Source organism: Oryctolagus cuniculus, chromosome 1 (genome assembly GCF_051225735.1).
Source record: "Oryctolagus cuniculus isolate XC-2025 breed Fujian yellow rabbit chromosome 1, ASM5122573v1, whole genome shotgun sequence".
Classification (NCBI taxonomy): domain Eukaryota; kingdom Metazoa; phylum Chordata; class Mammalia; order Lagomorpha; family Leporidae; genus Oryctolagus; species Oryctolagus cuniculus.
In genome coordinates, this window is record NC_142867.1 from 152,936,834 (window position 1) to 152,958,196 (window position 21,363).

The window sequence follows — 21,363 nt, forward strand, 5'->3', positions numbered from 1 at the left end:
TTTCTGTTTCTGAATGAGATGATCATATAGTGGTTGTGTGCATGGTAGTAAGATATGTGTGTGTGTGTGTGTGTTTGTATGTTAAAAAGTAGTAGCTTATTTTCTGTTAGTTTATAGATTGTTGGGGCCGGTACTGTGGCACAGTGGGTTAACACCCTGGCCTGAATCGCTGACATCCCATATGGGCGCCAGTTCTAGTTCCGGCTGCTCCTCTTCCAATCCAGCTCTCTGCTATGGCCTGGGAAAGCAGCAGAAGATGGCCCAAGTCCTTGGGCCCCTGCACCCATGTGGGAGACTTGGAAGAAGTCTCCTGGCTTCGGATCCGCACAGCTCCAGCCATTGCGGCCAACTAGGGAGTGAACCAGCAGATGGAAGACCTCTCTCTCTCTTTCTCTCTCTCTTTTCTGCCTCTCCTCTCTCTGTGTAACTCTTTCAAATAAATAAATAAATCTAAAAAAAATTAACACTCTTATTAAAAAAAATAGATTTTTAAGTGAAGCTATGTACAGATCCAGCAATGAAAATCTAAGGTCTCAGAACCTGAGCTGAAATTATATTGCTTGAGGAGAAGGTGTAATATGTTCTAAGGGTAAACAAAAAGACAAGTACAGATCGTGTAGATGAAGGGAAAAATCTGAGTGGCCTCTGTGAAGGACCTCTAGTTATCAGCTGATATTTGTTCTACTCTTCTTCTACAATAATAGCAGTTTTATCTGAGCACAAGGTAGCTTAGAAAAGAACACATTTTCCAACCTCTACTGCAGATAAGTGTGGTCATACAGCAACATTCAAGCCAAAAGGATATGAAAAGAAGTACAGGCAAAATTTCTAAGTGATAACCTGAAGCAGAATCAGCATGCCCTTTATTTCTGATTTCTTGCCTTTTCTCAATGATGACCCAGCAGCCTTGTCAACTAGGGCAACAGTCTTTCTTATATCCTAATAAAATCTGTAAGACAATACTTCAAAAAGTTGGTGGGAAAATGAATTAGCAAATAAGTTTAATTTGGTGCAGGACATATTTGAAATCCATACACAGCTTTTTCAAAGTATGCTGTTTCCTTGGACTTTTTGTTTTGTTTTTGTTTTTTTTGACAGGCAGAGTGGACAGTGAGAGAGAGAGACAGAGAGAAAGGTCTTCCTTTTCCTCTGGTTCACCCCCCAAGTGGCCGTTGCGGCCGGCGCACCGCGCTGATCCGAAGCAGGAGCCAGGTGCTTCTCCTGGTCTCCCATGCGGGTGCAGGGCCCAAGCACTTGGGCCATCCTCCACTGCACTCCTGGGCCACAGCAGAGAGCTGGCCTGGAAGAGGAGCAACCGGGACAGAATCTGGCACCCCGACCGGGACTAGAACCCGGGGTGCCAGCGCCGCAAGGTGGAGGATTAGCCTAGTGAGCCGCGGCGCCGGCCTCCTTACACTTTTTGAAGAGCTTTCACATACATAGATTTCAAAATTTTGTGCACCAAAATAAACTTATTCTTTAATTCCATTTTCCACAAACTTTTTAAAGTTCTCCAATATTATAACAAAATCACAGTTTGGGGCCGGCACTGTGGCATAGCGGGTAAAGCCATGGCCTGCAGCACCGGCATCCCATATGGTGCCGGTTTGAGTCCTGGCTGCTCCACTTCCAATCCAGCTCTCTGCTATGGCCTGGGAAAGCAGCAGAAGATGGCCCAAGTCCTTGGACCCCTGCACCCACGTGGGAGACCCAGAAGAAGCTCTTAGCTCCTGGCTTCAGACTGGTGCAGCTCCAGCTGTTGTGGCCATTTGGGGAGTGAACCAGCAGATGGAAGGCCTCTCTCTCTTTCTCTCTCTCTCTCTCTGTAACTGACTTTCAAGGAAATAAAATAAATCTTTAAAAAAAATCACAGTTTATATGTCTATATTGATAGTATTTAGAACATTTATACTTCTGCTTCCTTTAGAAGTCTAAACATTTTTACGAGGCTTATAAGACTACTGGGAGTAAGACATCTTTGAAGAAATAAAATTTAAATTTTATGAAGCACAAGAAGACCACAAGGTTATTAGAAAGTAAAATACAAATGTAAGCACATCAACTTGGAAATTGCTGAAGGTCAAATAAGCTACATGAGGACAAGCAAAAATACTTCATCTGAGCAAAAACACCTATATGAGAGGAGAAAACTTAAATTATTAAAACTGAAACAACATAGCAAGCTGGTACAAAAATCTTAAAGGGCAAAGAGCAGCTTCCATTCAAAATAGTTAGAAAGTCAGAATAAGATCTTATTTAAAAAGTGTCCAGATCAAGCCAACTTTTTAGTGAGAGTGTTCCCACAAATACAAACAATAATAAGGAGCATGTGAAAGAATAAAAACAAGTTTCAACTCCAGAATATAAAAGGAGCTCAAGAAATTCGACAACAACAAAACAAACAATCCAGTTAAGATTGGGGCTAAGGATATGAACAGACATTTTGAACAGATATTTTGATATTAGGACAGATATTATAACATATATATTATAACATATTATAACATACATATTATAACAGATATTATGAACAGATATTTTTCAAAGGATGAACTACAAATGGTCAACAGACTCATGAAAAGATGCTTAGAATCACTAGCCATCAGGGAAATGCAAATGAAAACTACAAGGAGGTTTCACCTCATTGCAGTCAGAATGGCTATCACACAGAAATCAAACAAAAATAAACATCGGCAAAGCTATGGGGATGAAAGCTACCTAGTATACTGCTGGTGAGAATGTCAACTAGTACATCCAATATAGAAGGCAGTTTAGAGATTGCTCAGAAATCTGAAAATAGATCCACCATATAAACCAACCATTCCTATCTTGGGAATTTACCTAAAGTCAATGCAATCAGCAGAAGGAGTTATCTGTACCCCTATGTTTATAGCAGCTCAATTCAGAATAAGGAAGATATGGAATCAACTCTGATGTCTATCAACTGACAACTAGATAAGGAAATTGTGATATATATACATAATGGAATCCTACTCAGCTGTAAAAATGAATGCAATCTTATCTTTCACAACAAAAAAGGATCCAACTAGAAATCATTATGCTTAATGAAATAAGTCAGTCCCAAAAAGACAAATATCATGTTTTCCCTGATTTGTGGTAATTAATACACAGAATACAAAAAAATGTACTCTAATTGAGCAGATTCGATTATTGTTTATAGCCCTTGTCTATACCCTTGAGGAACAGTGGTTTTTCTACTTGTTGAAGTCTTATTTCTGGAGGGTTAAGCTTGTGATTATAATGTAAACTGAAAGTAAGTCATGGAAAGTCATAAAAGTCATGGAAAGTCATAAAAGGAAAAATAAGAAAGGAAGAAGAGCGGGTAGCATTGATGGAAAAAGGGAAGTATCATCATGCTCTTAAATCTCTACATATGAAATCTGTTTCCCTTATATAAATAAATAAATAAGGAAAATAAATTTAAAACACAGCATAAAATTTTTAAAAATACATTCTCCAAGCAGCAAGAAAGGTATTTTACAGAGCAAAATTTTTTTTTGTTTCCTAAAGTGGTCTATACTAAATCCAAAATAGTTTATAATTAAGGAGATAACTAATTACTCACAGTAGTGATTTTTCCTTTTCTCTTGACTGGAAGAAATGGACATGCTCTTGCTTGGAGATCTTTAATGGCAGCAGTCACTGTGTTGTTTTCCAGGTCACCTTTACAGCAAATTTCACACTGAGTTGTAATGACTAAAGCAGGAGCATCATTTCTTGTCATGTCAGCCACAAAGACTATTTCAGGATTTTTAATAATAATATTAACTTCCCATTTCTCTGATTCCTGTACAGGCACTAAAATACAAATATAAGCAAATTAATCTTTTTAAAATTTAGAAATAATTGTTATATGTGCATATATTACCTGTGAATAATTTGTGAGAAAAAGTTATTTCATTTTAAATAAAAAACAAACAAAAAGGAATCATATCCCAAAGGAATTTACCACAATTCTCTTAATAAAGATTTGAAATAGAGGCCAGCCTCCTGGCACAGTGGGTTAAGCTGCTGTCTACAAACCCAACATCCCATATGGGTGCCAGTTCAAATCTGAGCTGCTCCACTTTTGAACCAGATCCCTGCCAAGGCATCTGGGAAGGCAGAGGAAGATGGCGCAAGTCCTTGGGCCACTGCACCCAAGCAGAAGACCTGGAAGAAGTTCCTGGTTACCAGTTTCTGACCAGCTCAGCTCTGGCCATTTGGGATGTGAACCAGCAGATGGAAGATCTCTTTTCTTTCTCTCTTTCTATCTCTGCCTTTCACATAAGTTTTTTTAAAAAGCTAGAATATAATAAAAAAGAATCATTTAAAATAAAACACTATCTTGAATTATGGAAAGGAACAGTCATTAATTGACAATCTTCTACTTGTTTTCTTCCACTAAAAAGTCCATTCAAATTACTGACTGAAGAAAAAGTACAATTACTCAGTCAAGGCAAGTGTCATATGTTATGGAATCAATATACATTCACAACTTCAAGAAAAAAGCCAATTGTATATTCTTCCAGAAAACACTATGAAGTTTTCCTTCTATCTCTGAAAAATAAAGATTTAATACATTGATCTTCTAAAAAGCTAATTAAAGTAAGCGCTGTTATCACATTTCACTAATACTAAGTATGTTAGCCAATAACTAACCTCCTTCCTTAGAAGTCCATGTTTGAACGCCGGTTTCTAAAGCTGTGCCTTCAGTGTATGCTTCAAAAAAGACATTTGCAACAGTCAAGAGGAATTCCACACTTGCACAAATATACATTTCTTGAAAGACTGCATCAGTTACGCAGTTATCTCTGATTCTTCTATACTTTACATCCATCATGTCCTTTTTTTCAAACCCAACAGTCAGTCCTATCATTCTGAAAAACACAACAGCAACAATTCCCACATAAGAGTAACTTACAAATAAGTAAACATACCAACAAAACTCAAAGATCTTTTATCGTTTCAAGTATTTTGAAGTAATGTCCCATGGACAGATTCATGAACTGCCAAACTTACAAACTTCGGGGACACAATTGTTCCGATAAATTAGAAAGTATTGATGGATTCCAAGATGGCAGATTAGGGAACGACAATACTTCACCAGCCTAGAGATAAACAGTTAAAAAAAAAGTGTAGGAGGTGCACTCTCAGGGAGAGAATTGAAAAGAAAACCGCACTGGAAATCATACGAGAGGAAGAGGAACACTGTGGACTCATGTGGAGGGTGCAGACGCACAGCACAAACATGAACCGAAGCACATCTGCAGCAGGCAAGAGCTGGGGTGGGAAGCAGCTTGGAGACGGAGGTGAGACTGGACTGCACCAAGCAACCCCTGGTGGTACAGCCACAGTGGGACTGTGGCGTTGAGTCTGGAGTAGAGTTCTGGGGGCTGCGGTTGCCCATGAACCCAGTGAAAGTAGACGGGCATGTTTGACTCACATCAGCTTCCCCACTACAGTGCCTGCTGTGTGGCTGTGAAAGGGTGGTGCCATTTTGGGTGTGGGTGGGAGCTGCAAAAGACTTTGTGCATGTGGACAGCAACTGGATGAGACAGGATACCACCTTCTTGGCAGTACTAGCGCGGTGGACGGGAGAGAGCAACATTCAGCCAGTGGCTCTTGGGTACACATGAGAACAAGAGATTCTAGGAAAGGGAAAAATCCTCAGTCCCCACTGACTTTGAGATTGGCTGGGAAACCATGTGAGACAGTGATGCACCTGCAGCCTCACAGGATCAAGACACCTAGGCAGAGATGTCTTGGGGAACATCTGCCTCTCTGCTGACAGAATGGGCTGGCAGAGTAGAGAGAAATCTCTGCATCCAGCAAGTGTGGCAGCCTTGTGTGCTGAGACTGTGGGGACTCAGTGGTTACATGACAAGGTTCAGGGTGTAGGTGGGACCCTGGACAATCACTGAGTGCGTCTGTATACACTCGAAGCTCCACGGTTGCCCAGAGCAGGTCACTGCCCCGGAACTATGCTCATAGTGAGGACTGCGCAGATTATTTGTGCAGTTCATACAGTGATGCAGAAATACTGGTGGCTAACACCCAGACATTGAGATCTACCATGCCCAACCTGGGTGCTACCTGGATACTCACTCCACCCTGGAGCGCTGATCAGAGCTTCTCGCCCACAACTACCACACATCTCTTGGTATTCACTGAAAGTGCAGACATTCCACTAAGCCATAGAGGCATTTCTCAAACATAAATGCCATCAAAAGAAAAAAACAAAAATCAACTCCACAACTGCCTAAAAAAATGCATAAATTCAAGAAACAAGAACGAAGATACCATGATGCCCCCAACAGAAACATAACAACTACTAGAATGTGAAGATATAGGAAACCGAGGAAATGGAGTTCAAAAAATAATCATAGAATTACTCAAAAGCAATCAGAATCAAATCCACGAACTAAAGAAAACCAGACATGATATTAATGAAATATGAAATTGAGTTTTAAAGAGAAATCAAGAAGGGGAGGTTCCAAGATGGCGGAGTAGAGAGGGAGCTTACTGTACTAGCCAAGAAGAAGATACTTCAAAAAAAGTGGAGATAGTAGAGTTTCAAGGAAGAGTTAGGGGAAAAAATGGCAGAGGAAACACTACTGAAATTAGAGGGACATAGTGGGCCTCCTTAAAGGGCATGGGTGCCCGCGGCTCAGGATTCCAACAGGAGAGCACCTATGCACCTATGCACCAGTGCTGGAAAGTGAGGTGAGAGCAGACTGCAGCAGCCCAAGCCACTGGCAAAAAAGCAGCAGGAAGAACCTAGAAGGGACAAGGCTTTCTGTCCCATGAGGGAAAGTGTACCAGCCAAACTAGAGGAGAGGAAAAAAAAAAAAAAAAGCATGGGATGGACACGTTTCTCTCTCCCCGATTACTTTACAAAGGTGTACTGTGACAAGCCGAAAGAGTGGGCACCATTTCGGTAACAGGTAACAGCTGCGCCACCTCGTGTCTGTGTCTGGCAATCAGCCAAGCGGAGACTCCTGATTCTGGTGGGGAGAAATAACTGGGGGCTAGGAGCTTGTGACTGTGTGAAGCTGCTGAACCAGGGCTGATTCTAAAACTAAGGGGGAAAAACTAAGACTGTGTGGGAGAACTCAAGGTGTGGCTATGACTTTGAGCAGTCTCAGTGGGAGACACCACAAGCTTGGGGGTTCCCGGTTACCTGATGAGAGACATTACTGGGGAATCTGACCTTACAATGAGGACTGCACAGATCCTTTGTGTGGTCCTTGGGACACAGAGGATGAATATTACACCCACTGGGGCTAGTGCTCAGGCACTGGTCTCCAAGAGCTCAGCTGAGCAGATTATACTTCCCTTCTGACTGAAAAAAAGAGAAAGAAGATTTAGGATGCCAAACCTGGGTGTGTCACCTTAGGCACTTAACCCTAGAGAACTGAACAAAGCTCTCTGCCCACACCCACTACCAGCCTCTAGTGCTTCACTGAAACAGACATTCCACTTATCTCACTTATCTACAGAATCATCTAACAAGGATAAAAGCCACCACACCAAAAAATAAAAATAAAAAAAAAAAGATGATGATGACGACAATGATGATGATGACAACGACAAAAAAGAAGAAACCAATGGGTATCTCCACAAATGCCAAACAACAAATGCAACAATTCAAGAAACAAGGAAGACAACATGAAACTTCCAAAAGAACACGACACTTCAATATCAGGTTATGAAGACAATGAGACAGAAGAAATGCAAAAAATGGAGCTCAGAAAATTGATCATAAGATTACATAGAAGTAATCAAAAGCAAATGCACAAACTACTGAAATCCATGTAGGACATGAAAGAAAATCTCTCCCATGAAATTGAGATCTTAAAGAGGAATCAAAATGAAATGAAGAATTCAACAGAACAAATAAAAAATGCAGTGGAGAGTCTTAAAACCAGAATCAGTGAGGCAGAAGAGAGAATATCAGACTTAGAAGACAAAGCACAGAAAAGTATACAGTAAATGTGATATACCACATTAACAAATTGAAGAACAAAATACATGATTATCTCAATAGATGCAGAGAAAGCATTTGATAAAATATAACACCCTTTCATGATGAAAACTCTAAGCCAACTGGGTATAGAAGGAACATTCCTCAACACAATAAAGGCAATTTATGACAAACTCACGGCCAGCATCCTATTGAATGGGGAAAAGTTAGGGGCATTCCCACTGAGATATGGTACCACACAGGGATGCCCACTCTCACCACTGCTATTTAATATACTACTGGAAGTTTTAGCCAGAGCCATTAGGCAAGAAACAGACATCAAAAGGATACATATTGGAAAGGAAGAAGTCAAACTACCCTCTTTGCAGATGACATGATTCTTTATTTAGAGGATGTAAAGAACTCCACTAAGAGACTATTGGAACTCATAGAAGAGTTTGAGAAAGTAGCAGGATATAAAATCAATAAACAAAAATCAACAGCCTTTGTATACACAGGCAATGCCATGGCTGAGAAAGAACTGCTAAGATCAATCCCATTCACAATAGCTATAAAAAAAATCAAATACCTTGGAATAAACTTAACCAAGGACATTAAAGATCTCTACGATGAGAATTACAAAACCTTAAAGAAAGAAATAGAAGATACAAAAAAAAAAAAAAAGGAAAAATATTCCATGTTCATGGATTGTAACAATCAATATAATCAAAAAGTCCATTCTTCCAAAAGTAATTTACAGATTCAGTGCAATACCAACCAAAATACCAAAGACATTCTTCTCAGATCTGGAAAAAAATTATGCTGAAATTCATATGGAGGCACAGGAGACCTCGAATAGCTAAACCAATCTTATACAACAAAAAAAAAAAAGCCAGAGGCATCACAATACCAGATTTCAAGACATACTACAGGGCAGTTGTAATCAAAACAGCCTGGTAGTAGTACAAAAACAAATGGATAGACCAATGGAACAGAAAAGAAACACCAGAAATCCAATCCAAACATCTACAATCAACTTATATTTGATCAAGCAGCTAAAACCAATTTCTGGAGCAGGATAGTCTATTCAACAAATGGTGCTGAGAAACTGGATTTCCACGTGCAGAAGCATGAAGCAAGATCCCTATCCTTATACCTTACACAAAAATCCACGCAACATGGATTAAAGATCTAAATCTACAACACACCACCAAAAGTATTAGAGAACACTGGAAAACCCTGCAAAATATTGGCACTGAAAAAGACTTCTTGGAAAAGACCCAGAGGCACAGGCAGCCAAAGCCAAAATTAACAACTGCAATTACATCAAATTGAGAAGTTTCCGTACTGCAAAAGAAAGATTCAAGAAAGTGAAGATGCAAACAACAGAAAGGGAGAAATTATTTGCAAATTATGCAACTGATAAGGGCTAATAACCAGAATCTACAAAGAGATCAAGAAACTCCACAACAACAAAACAAACAACCCACTTAAGAAATGGGCCAAGGACCTCAATAGACATTTTTCAAAAGGAAATCCAAATGGCCAACAGACAGATGAAAAAATGTTCAAGATCACAAGCAATCAGGGAAATGCAAATCAAAACCACAATGAGGTTTCACCTCACCCCGGTTAGAATGGCTCACATACAGAAATCTACCAACAAGAGACGCTGGCGAGGATGTGGAGAAAAAGGGACACTAACCCACTGTTGGTGGGAATGCAAACTGGTTAAGCCACTATGGAAGTCAGTCTGGAGATTCCTCAGAAACCTGAATATAGACCTACCATATGACTCAGCCATACCACTCCTCAGAATTTACCCAAGGGCAATTAAATCAGCAAATAAAAGAGCTATCTGGACCTCAATGTTTATTGCAGCTCAATTCACAATAGCTAAGATATGGAATCAACCTAAATGCCCATCAACAGAAGACTGGATAAAGAAATTATGGGATATGTACTCTATAGAATACTACACAGTGGTAAGAAAAAAATGAAATCCGATCATTTGCAGCAAAATGGAGGAATCCGGAAAACATCATGCTGAGTGAAATAAGCAAGTCCCAAAGGGACAAATATATGTTCTCCCTGATCTGAGACAACTAACTGAGCACCTAAAAGGAAACCTGTAGAAGTGAAACTGACACTATAGGAAACAATGACTTGATCAGCCCTTGTCCTGACTGTTGAGGTACAGCTTTCTATTTTATTCTTTTTAGTATTTTCTTTTTCTACTTAATACCATTGGTTGAACTATTTAATTAACACAGAATTATTCCTAGGTGTTTAAATCCAATGAAAATTGATTCCTGTTAAAAATAAGAGTGAGAATAAGAGAGGGAGGTCATGTAGAGTTCAGCACACATTCCCTCAAACTTACCCCTAAGGGCACAGCTAAAAACTTGCCATGGGACTCCAGATCCCATTAAGTTGGCAGGTACCAATGACATCTTACTAAGTTCATAACTGATCATAAAGGTGGGAATAAGTGTCAAAGGGATCACATAAATCAGACCACTGTCTGTTAATAATAATGGAATTAAAAAGGAGAGAACGATCCAACATGGAAAGCGGGCCACACAGCAGACTCATAGAATGATAAATGCCCTAAACAGTACTCTGGCCTCAGAATCAGTCCTCAAGGCATTCGGATCAGGCTATAAAGCCCATGAGAGCATTTCAGGCATAGAACACCAAGGTGCTGTGGCAAAAAAAAATGACCTACATGAAAGATCTCGGTGATTGAGATTCCGGTGGAAAGAACGGGCCATGAAAGAAGGAGGTGTCTTTCTCTGAAGGGAGGAGAGAACTTCTACTTTGATTATGGCCCTGTCTAAATAATGTCGGAGTTTGTGTTTCAAAAAGCTTCCATAGCCTTGGCAGCTCATGACAAGAGCCTCGGATGATTACTGATGTCATAAATTAGAGTGTCAATTGTTAAATCAATAACGGGAGTCACCGTGCACTTACTCCCCATGTAGGATCTCTGTCCTTAATGTGTTGTACTATGTGAATTAATGGTAAAACTACTACTCAAACAGTGCTTTATGCTTTGTGTGTCTGTGTGGGTACAATCTGAGACAAAGAAGGGAAAGGCAAGATATAGTTGGAGCGTGGGTAGTAGGGAGGGTAGAAGGAGAAGTGTCACTATGTTCCTAAAGCGGTATATATGAAATACATGAAAACTGTATAACTTAAACAAAATTTAAAAAAAATAAAGTGTTCCCTCAAATTATCCATTTTGAGTCATATTTTTCTTCTGTTTCTCATGTATTTCCCATTGTATTTAAAATGGGTAAATAATTTATATTAGAGAATGCAGATTAAGATCAATTTAATTACTGATTATTTATTTTCACATGACCAGTCTACCAACTGTTCAGCAATAGCACATAACTAAACCAGGACATTTTAAATGTTAACTGAGTACCATGACTTTATTGAATTGAAACTTAGAAGATGCTAAGATACATACAGAAAATGAACAAGCAACTTTAGGGATAAGTCTGTAAAGTCAGTCAACCATTTCTCAAATGAATACACAGAACTTCATTATATTTCATACCTAGGAGTTGCTTTCTTGACATGAGGTCTTTTATCATCTAAAATGCAATTTTTTAATGAGAAGGAAGAAGATGTTGAATCATCTGAATACATTTTTGCAGTACTTAAAATATTCTCCAATTTAAATTCAGCAAGTATCAGAGAAGGATCACGAACATCTGTAAAGGAAGTCTGTGGAGGAAACTAATATAAAAATTACATAGTCTATAGTATATACAGTACAAAGCATATTTTATTGTCTCTGCTAATTTATAATTGAATTAAATTAATATTCTCCATTTCCAATATGCTCTCCAACGAAAAACTAAAACAAAAAAGCTACTTTAAAATTTATCTTTTAAATCATTAATTACATGAAAGGTAATTCATTTAAAAATCAAAATGGTTCAAATTATTATTAAAGTGAAAAAAACAAGTATTTTTCTCAGAGAACAAGGTCCACAAAACATATGTGAAATATTAATGACTGCTATTTAATAACATTCACTTACACAATTTTTTGCAAGTAAAACATAGCTTCTGTTATTCCTGAACTTACCTTTTCAGGATCTGGACTATATAGTACCATGGTAAGATAATCAGTTTTCAAAGTCATATTTAGCATTGTCTTAACTTGAGAGGCACGCGAATGTACTTCCACCACAGCAGCTGTCACCACAGTTGCTCCTTGGGAAAGTTATTCAATCAAAGAAAAAAATCATAAAAAGCAGCTCATTAAAACAATGAATTAATGGATATAATAAACTGATATTCAAGAAAATACAAGAGATAAGAAAATGCAGACATGGAATTCACTAAATCTTGGCTTAGAGCTTTTTCCATAATTACTTGGGCATATTGCTGACATTGGTGCTGTTTCCCTTTGATGCTTCCATGTCCACTTTTGTAAAATGGGAGTACAGCTAACTACTGGGTTTGTTTTGGGGCTTAAATAAAGTAGCATGTGCAAAATGCATACTAAAGTACCTGGGTCCATCTTCCATTGCTTTCCCAGGCCATAGCGGAGAGCTGGATCAGAAGAGGAGCAGCCGGGACTAGAACTGGCGCCCATATGGAATGCTGGCTCTTCAGGCCAGGCCTTTCACCTGCTGTGCCACAGCTCGGACCCCGACAACACATTTCTTAAGAAGTCTACCCTTGGCCGGCGCCGCGGCTCACTAGGCTAATCCTCCGCCTAGCGGCGCCGGCACACCGGGTTCTAGTCCCGGTCGGGGCGCCGGATTCTGTCCCGGTTGCCCCTCTTCCAGGCCAGCTCTCTGCTGTGGCCCGGGAGTGCAGTGGAGGATGGCCCAGGTGCTTGGGCCCTGCACCCCATGGGAGACCAGGAGAAGCACCTGGCTCCTGGCTCCTGCCATCGGATCAGCGCGGTGCGCCGGCCGCAGTGTGCCAGCCGCGGCGGCCATTGGAGGGTGAACCAACGGCAAAGGAAGACCTTTCTCTCTGTCTCTCTCTCTCACTGTCCACTCTGCCTGTCAAAAAAAAAAAAAAAAAAAAAAAAGAAGTCTACCCTCTCCCTTTAGAAAAGACTGCTGAAAATCAATTGATTGTATTTGTGTACCTGCTATACTTTTTCTTCTCTTTTAGCAATCTATTTATTTTATTTCAATACCTATGATTCAAATTTTCAGATTTATAACAAGTTTAAAAATTACTGGTATAAATAAATCCTTACTCTTCCATGAAACTGTTTTTCTGCTATTCCTGGTCATTAGCATTTCCAAGTAAATTTTAAAATATACCAATTTCTATTAAAATAAAGTCTGGATACATTTATTTTGAATGTGTAACTCAATATTTTTTTTTAAAGATTGACTTGAAAGGCAGAGTTACAGAGAGGCAGACAGAGAGAGAACGAGAGAGATTCATCTTCCATCTGCTGGTTCACTCCCCAGATGGCCTTAAGAGCCAGAGCTGTGCAATGGAGCTAGGAGTGTCCTCTGGGTCTCCCACACAGGTGCAAGAGCCCAAGGATTTGGGCTTTCTATTACTGCTTTCCCAGACCACGGCAGAGAGCTGGATCAGAAGTGGAGCAGCCAGGATTCAAAATCACGCTCATATGGGATGCTGGCACTGCAGGCAGTGGCTTTTACCCACTACGCCACAGTGCCAGCCCTAGTAGCTCAAAATTGTAAGAATTGGTATCTCCTCAATATTGAAATTTTTCAATCCACAAACATGGTATACCTCTCTACATGCTTAATTCATTTAGTTTCAATGATCAATGTACAGCATTTTTCAGTGTCAAAGCCTTGCATGATTTTTATTAAAAGTCTTCTTAAGTATGCTGTGTTTTTATAAACTTTTGTACTTTTTTACTTATTTTCATTTTATTTTGAAAGGCAGAGAGACAGACACAGAGACAAAGAAAAATTTGCTCCCCACTGGTTCACTCACCAAAAGCCTGCGACATCTAGGAGTGGGCCAGCCAGAGCCTCAAGTCTGGAACTCAATCTTAAGTCTCCTATAGGGTTCACAGGGACTCAAGTACTTGGTAACTTGCTGCCTCCCGAGGTGCACAGCAGCAAGAAAATAGAATCAAGAGGTGAGAAGGGGACCGGCATCATGGCGTAGCTGCTGCCTGCAGTGCCAGCATCCCGTATGGGCGCTGGTTCAAGTCCCGAATGCTCCACTTTCAATCCAGCTCTCTGATATGGCCTAGGAAATCAGTGGCAGATGGCCCAAGTCCTTGGGTCCTTGCATCCACACAGGAGACCTGGAAGAAGCTCCCAGCTCCTGGCTTTGGATCGGCCCAGCTCCGGCCATTGCAGTCATTTGGGGAGTGAACCAGTAGATTGAAGATCTCTCTATCTGTAACTATGCCTTTCAAATAAATAAACAAATCTTAAAAAAAAAAAAAAAAAAAAAAAAAGAGAGAGAGAGAGAGAGGTGAGAAGGGACTCAAATCAGGTACTCCAATATGGAATGTGGGCAACCCAAGTTAGGGCATCCTAACTGCTGAATCAAATGTCCAACCACATTTTGATTTCCTTCTACTCTCCACCATACTATTAACCTTTTTCTTTTTCTTCTTGCTCTGTCAATGAAAGCTACTGAAATGCTGGTCAGGAATGGTGACTGTAGATATTCTTGCCTTGTTCCTATTTTAAGGGGAAAACTTTTTACATCTCACCATTAACTATGACTTTTAGATATTTCTAGCTTATATCATGAATAGGTGAATTTTGTCAAATTCTTCTTTTGCATCTACTGAAGTGACTAGATTATTTTTCTTCTTGGTTTGGTTAATATGGTGAATTGCCTTAACTGAATTTTTAAGTGTTAAAATTTGCATTTCATGATAATTCTAACTTAGTCAAGATGAAATAGTATGCTAATATCCTAAGACCTTTTATATTTGTGTTTAACAGGAATAGTGATGTGTGATTTTGTATCAGAATAAAGCTTACTTTATAAAATTACTAGAGAAGTGTCCCCTCCTCTATCTATCTTCCTTTAGAGTTGGCTTAACACTGTATGTATCAAAGAACAGAATTCAACAGTGAAACTCCATTCCTTTTATAAATATAGGACTAGTAACATTTTCTACTTCTTCTCATGTCAGTGTTGGCAACGTGTGCCTTCTAAGAAATCTGTACATTTCATCCATTCAGAATTCATGTTCACAAAGTCACAATATCCATTTATTATTATTATCATTATCTGTGGTAATCTTTTTAATTCTGATACTGGGAATTTGTGTTTTCTTCCTCCTCTATCATCAGTTTTGGGATTTATCAATTTTATTAGCATCCCCAAAAACAATTTTGACCCTGCTAATATACCCTATTGTTTGTCTCTTTCTCTTCTGTTGGTTTCTATACTTATTTTTATTACTGTCTTCTTTTTTCCTTTGGGTTTACTTTGCTTTTTCCCCTATTTTCTTTAAGTGGAAGGTTTGCTTTTGTTCTAATAGAATTTTTTATAACTATAAATTTCTGTCATAACTATTTTAGTTGCATCTCACAGATTTTGATGCGTCTTTGTTCACTGTCATTCAGCTCAAATGATTTCCTAATTTCCCTTGTTATTTCCTTTTCTAGCCATTGCTTATTTAGAAGTTGTTTAATGTCCAAACATTTCCAACTCTTTTGAAATCCTATTGTTATTGACTTCTAGTTTTTAATTCCACTTCCCTAGCCCCCACTCATGGTTTGTCATTGTGAACACTCCAGGAAGCCTATAAATAAAGACTTCTTCTGCAATTGTGTATTACATTAATTAGATCAAGTTTGTTGACAGTGTTTAAATTTTCTGTGTTTATTTTCTGTTTTGTCTATCTTCTATCAATTACATAGCTTTCAGTCTTTTCCAAACATCCACCTTCCAAAAATGTATTAAATTTCATCATCTACTAATGATATTGTCATATTCCTAAGGTCAGTATACAATATCCCACTTGGGATCTATGCCACACTAGGAAAAAAAAAAAAAAAAAAAAAAACAGAGAAGAGGAAGATAAGGGGGAAAATGTAAAATAAGGATCTAAAGAAAAGTTGGGAAAACAAGAATAAACACTAAGGAATTTTGTTATAACAGGACTGGGAACTTTGATTCATAGAAAAAAAATCAACAGAATGGTTAATAATAGGTAATTTAGAAATGTCCAGATGGGATTAGCTGATTAAAAAGAGCTTTATAAATCCCAGTTTACCAAAACCAGAGAAAGGAATAAATGAAGGAAAGAAGGGAAGGGAAGAGGTAAGGAGGGAGAGGAGAAAAAAGAGAAAGGTAGGAACTAATTTATCATTAAGAACATACCTCCTGAAGGGTGTGAAGCATCAGTAACTCCACTGTTAACACTATATGGGCTTTTCATTACAGCAGATGGGATGTTATTACTGTATTCATACCATATATTGCCATACAATGTTTTAAAAATAATTGTTATATCTTCTTGACTAAGAATGAACTGCAAAAAAAAAAAAAAGATTTAATCAAGACATTTTCTTAATGTATTTTGAATCATTTCTAAATTTGTAAAAACTTCTTAAAACATTTACTTACAACTGTTAAAATGCATTAGGAATAATTTTAATCACACAAAACTTAAGCTTTGTTTGTACAAAGATTCCTTTGACTACATTTCAAAGCTAAGACAAATTAATCAAGTGTTTTAATACGAAGTCCAGGAGTACCTGATTTATGCTAGTTTAGTTTTGAGATTTAAAACATTTTTTCATTCATTTTTTATTCATGGCACACATTTTGTGATTATTATGCAACAGGCATTGTAAAGACTTGTCATATAAATTAATAAATCAAATTAAGTATTACAATTTCTAAATCACATCTTTCAATTAATTCATATACACTAAGTGCTATTTAAGTATCATTTTTCATTCTTCCCAGCAGCTTAGTGGAGGAAGAGATTCCACAGCTGTTAATCTGTGCCTCCTTTATGTCAGAACAGGCTGTATGTACTACCTCCAGGTATCTGACAAGTCAGAAATCACAAGCTATATCAATTGACCTGGAGACATCAAACTGACTTCTTTAAGACTTGATTCCAGTTCCTCCTGACAATAGAGGATTAGGTCCAAAAGGGATAAAATATGTGGGTTCTGCCACTAGCTACAACAGCTGCTAACTACTTACATGGATCAGGACAGGGAAAGACTCAACTTCATCCTTGTGGGGTCTGTCCCAGAAGGTAAACGGGCATTTGTAGATGGGCTATACTATCACCTCAACATTCTGCACAGATTCTCCCCAAGGGAAGAGTGAGGGAAAGCAGTGTTTCTGCTGCCTCCTGAAAATCTGCCAAAGATCTGAGCCTGGGGGGCAGGGATTTCCCCAGCACATTGGGTGGAACTTGCCACTTGTGTTTACAAATTTCTGTCTGTTGTCTTACAAAGTGACTTCAAACATTTACCTTAAGAAGATGCTTTCTATCTATTCATCTTCATATTACCTTACATACTAGGAGCTTAAGGATCTTTAGCTGACACCATCATGTTTTAAAGTCTGAATATATTTTTGACTTTGAAGTCCTAAATCTCTAAAATGGTAGTTTTCTGTTGTTGAATACAATTTTTTATACAGAATAGAAAGGGAAACTAGAGGTGAGAAGAAGGAAGGCAATTTGCTAAGTAGGTTACTTAAAGAAACCTCCCAGAATATATGCTGCTATCACTTCAGCAAACCTGAGACACAGTAAATTCTCTATCAATATATCTGACTACTTACAACACCATGCCTAGTATTTGTTTACCTCATCGAATTTAGCAAAATTTTATAACTACATTAATACATATCTGTTTATGTTTTTACTATCTATCTACTTCCAAACAACCATCACCATCATTGCACTAGTAAGTTCCATGAAGAAACAATGCCATAGCTTTATTATGGTAGCTCCAATACCTAGTAAAGGGCTAGGCATATAGTAGGCACTCAAAAATGTGTTAAAGAAATGGAAAATATTAAATAATTAAAATAAATTCTAGATTACCACAGTTGCTATTTCAATTCTGCCTGAGGTGATTATGTATCAATTCTATATCTATAAGCAGTATTTCTCAACAAACAAAATAGATATCAATACACATCCCAAAAGTTACCTCCATGGGTTTCAGCTGAGCATTTACATTAAAAAAAGGAACTTCCTGGTACCACTCCCAGGATAAATTTCGCTCAACAACCACTTCAAGATTTAATGGCAGTAGTAGATCCAGTACTTGAAGGTATGCATCATTAACAAATTGAGATCTGTAAGTACAAATGTACAAATGTATTAATCTGAATTGCTTCACATACATTCAGATAGTAAAATAGAGTGACTTAATAAATTGATCATTTTATATACAAGTAGAGAAATTAGTAATTTTTCAAGTGTGAAGACAAAAAATACCAGGCTAAAACATGCTAAGTAGGACCTGTCAAAATAGGACATGTTCCTCCCCACTATAAACCTAACTACTTTCTCAGGGTGCAAGGGCTCATTTTAGAAATTTTTAAAATTGGATTTTGCAATACAGTAAAAAGTGCCAAAAATACAGCAATTGTATAGCAAATCCTTAAAATATGAATTATCTTTATACAATCTATAAACAAACATTATATAAGATATTTTAAAATATTTTAATTCACTGATTTAGATGTTTAGACTACCACATAGCACCTATTAAAAAAAACTAAGTTGTACAATATAAAATTTGTTTCTGTGAATCAAAGTAGTTGAATGTATACAATTTCATATTAAACTGAATCACATTTGCTTTTCCAAGCACTTACAAGGGTAATAACTAATGCTCAGTGATGAAGAATAGTATAGCAGGTCACTCAACTCTTTTTTTTTTTTTTCCATTTTTTTGATAGGCAGAGTGGACAGTGAGAAAGAGAGAGAGAGAGAGAGATAGGTCTTCCTTTTCTTTGGTTCACTCCCCAATGGCCGCTGCAGCTGGCGCTCCGCGCTGATCTGAAGTCAGGAGCCAGGTGCTTCTCCTGGTCTCCCATGCGGGTGCAGGGCCCAAGGACTTGGGCCATCTTCCACTGCACTCCCGGGCCACAGCAGAGAGCTGGCCTGGAAGAGGAGCAACCGGGACAGAATCCAGCGCCCCGACCGGGACTAGAACCCGGTGCGCCAGCGCTGTAGGTAGAGGATTAGCCTATTGAGCCACGGCGCTGGCCACTCAACTCTTTCAAGTGACAACCTGACTATAAAAGCCTCCCATTGCACCTTCAAGTGAGAATCTCAATTCCACTTCTCCATATAATGTACTTACATTTAAACTGGTAGCAAATCCTTAAGGTATGAAACTATGACTGTAGAATTTAAACTACCATTTTCTCAACAGCAAAAACAAAAAAAGAAAGCAGACTTCATCAGGGATCCCTCAGAATGCCTAGTATCGAACCATTTTATGGGTAATCCATAAAATGACATTAGACTTATACATGCATTCATGTATCTGTGTAATCTCAACACTACGAAGGTAAGGAACCTAAAAGCCCTATAAGGAATATTTTATATAAATATATATAGGCTCTTCCATATATTGGCTCACTCCCCAAATAGATGCAATGATGAGAGCTGGGTAGATCCGAAGCCAGGAGCCTGGAGCTTCTTCTGGGTCTCCCATGTGGGTGCAGGGGCCCAAGGACTTGGGCCATCTTCCACTGCCTTCCCAGGCACACTAGCAGGGAGCTGGATCAGAAGCAGAGCAGCCAAAACCCAAACCAGTGCTCAAATGGGATGCTGGCATTGCAGGGAGTAGCTTTACCTGCTATGCCATAGTGCAGGCCCCATCAAATAAATATTTAAAAATTTTTAAATAATCAGCTACTACTAATTCTACTTTTAAGTCAACTGTAATTCTTTTTTTTGTCACATCATCTCAGGGGTTTATTGTATATACAAAATATTTATTCAGACAAAAATACACTTCTATACCCATGGCTTATATTCAGAAGGATATATATAACCTAAGAACAAAGGGTTTCTTGTATAGAGAATGAGGTTGAGATAAAAGGAGAAAAAGTTTGTCTTATTGATATATTTCTATACTGCTTGAAAAATTTGCTGATACTTGAATTCAATGCGGCTAGCCTCCAGCCAGTTTCAGCCTTTATACTGTGGGTTTTGCTTCTTTCAGCTTGGCTGACAATTTAACTTGTTTAAAATTTCAGATGTCCAGCATTTCTTACATGCTCAAGAGCTACTTGGAAATGGGTGCGATTCTCTTAAATGAACTTCAGTGTGTCCTTATTTGGCTTCTGATAACTGGCAAAATGGCACACTGTCTTTTAACAAGTTTATCTGCAGTTGATTTGGACTCTCCAAATCCATAGCTAACAGGAGCAGGTAAACAGCTTTATTGTGGGTCAGACCTTACGGGTTTGTCAACATCAATACATACGTTCTTCCTCTCCAAAGAGTCACCTATAATTCTGATGTAAATTACTACCAGTTACAAAATATTCCTCTAACCTCCAGTTTTGTCTCTTTTTGACCTATTTACTAAAACTCTTCAAAAATCTAGAATTACTATGTATATGCATCAGCTCATTAAATTCATTAAATGGAATCTACCACAACAACCCAAAAAGATAGGCATTATTTATTAATCCCTTAAAAAGATTCACTATTATATATCTTGTTTCTACTACTGTACATGGGATATATTAGGTGCTTAGTAAATGTTCAAATATTCAATTTATGAACTTTTCTCATCCAAAATGGAGTAACATCAACTGTGTTTGCCCTCCTGCCTGAAACAACTTCCCACCTCCTTCCAGAAAACATGCAGGAGATAAATATATATATACATATATATATATTTATTTATTTAGGCAAGACAAAAGATCTCAAAAAATAGTGATTCCAGAGAAACAGGGAAAACACAAGGTGTTTACTATTGTTTTGAGACAATTTACAGATCAGGAAGGAAGAACTGAAAAAAAGGCCGGGAAACTATCTGAATTGAGATGATGGAGTTTAGAGTCCTGGGAGACAAACACAGCAAGAGTTCGTATGCCAAAATGACAGAGGGAAGAGAGCTACACAGAAAGGAATTAAAAGTTAACATCAACATGTATAGCACTACAATTTATAGCACTATAGTACATAGTAGAAAAGAAGAAATGCATTAAATCAATAATCTCTAAACAAAGAAAAAGAGCAAATTAAACTAAACAGAAGGAAATAAATATATGTAATAAATACAATAATAAATATCAAATAAAAATCAATGAAAGAACAAACAGAAAAACGTTAGAGAAAGTAACACTAGGGGCCAGTGTTGTAGCACAGAGGATAAAGTAGCTGCCTAGAATGCTGGCACCTCATGTGGGCACCCATGTATGCCACAGCTGCCCCACTTCTGATCCCC

The 21,363-nt window shown here is 38.3% G+C and overlaps 1 protein-coding gene across 18 annotated transcripts in view; it reads right to left on the bottom strand.

Annotated features, from left to right (window-relative positions):
• Nucleotides 1–21,363, bottom strand: part of VPS13A (vacuolar protein sorting 13 homolog A) — a 248,424-nt gene that overhangs the window by 93,636 nt on the left and 133,425 nt on the right. For 9 of the 18 annotated variants that reach the window (XR_011379457.1, XR_016236666.1, XM_089336575.1 and 6 more), the window contains 6 exons: nucleotides 18,094–18,241; nucleotides 16,292–16,442; nucleotides 12,072–12,199; nucleotides 11,535–11,716; nucleotides 4,663–4,880; nucleotides 3,587–3,819 (listed from right to left, as the gene is read on the bottom strand). Coding sequence is in view for 15 of the 18 variants with exons in the window: in XM_089336575.1 (XP_089192701.1) it covers nucleotides 3,587–3,819; nucleotides 4,663–4,880; nucleotides 11,535–11,716; nucleotides 12,072–12,199; nucleotides 16,292–16,442; nucleotides 18,094–18,241 (1,060 nt within the window). In the remaining 3 variants the exon portion in view is untranslated. Of the gene's footprint in view, nucleotides 1–3,586; nucleotides 3,820–4,662; nucleotides 4,881–11,534; nucleotides 11,717–12,071; nucleotides 12,200–13,927; nucleotides 14,399–16,291; nucleotides 16,443–18,093; nucleotides 18,242–21,363 lie in introns of those variants that run through there. The other 9 variants (XR_016236667.1, XM_017341940.3, XM_089336587.1 and 6 more) reach the window with 3 other exon arrangements.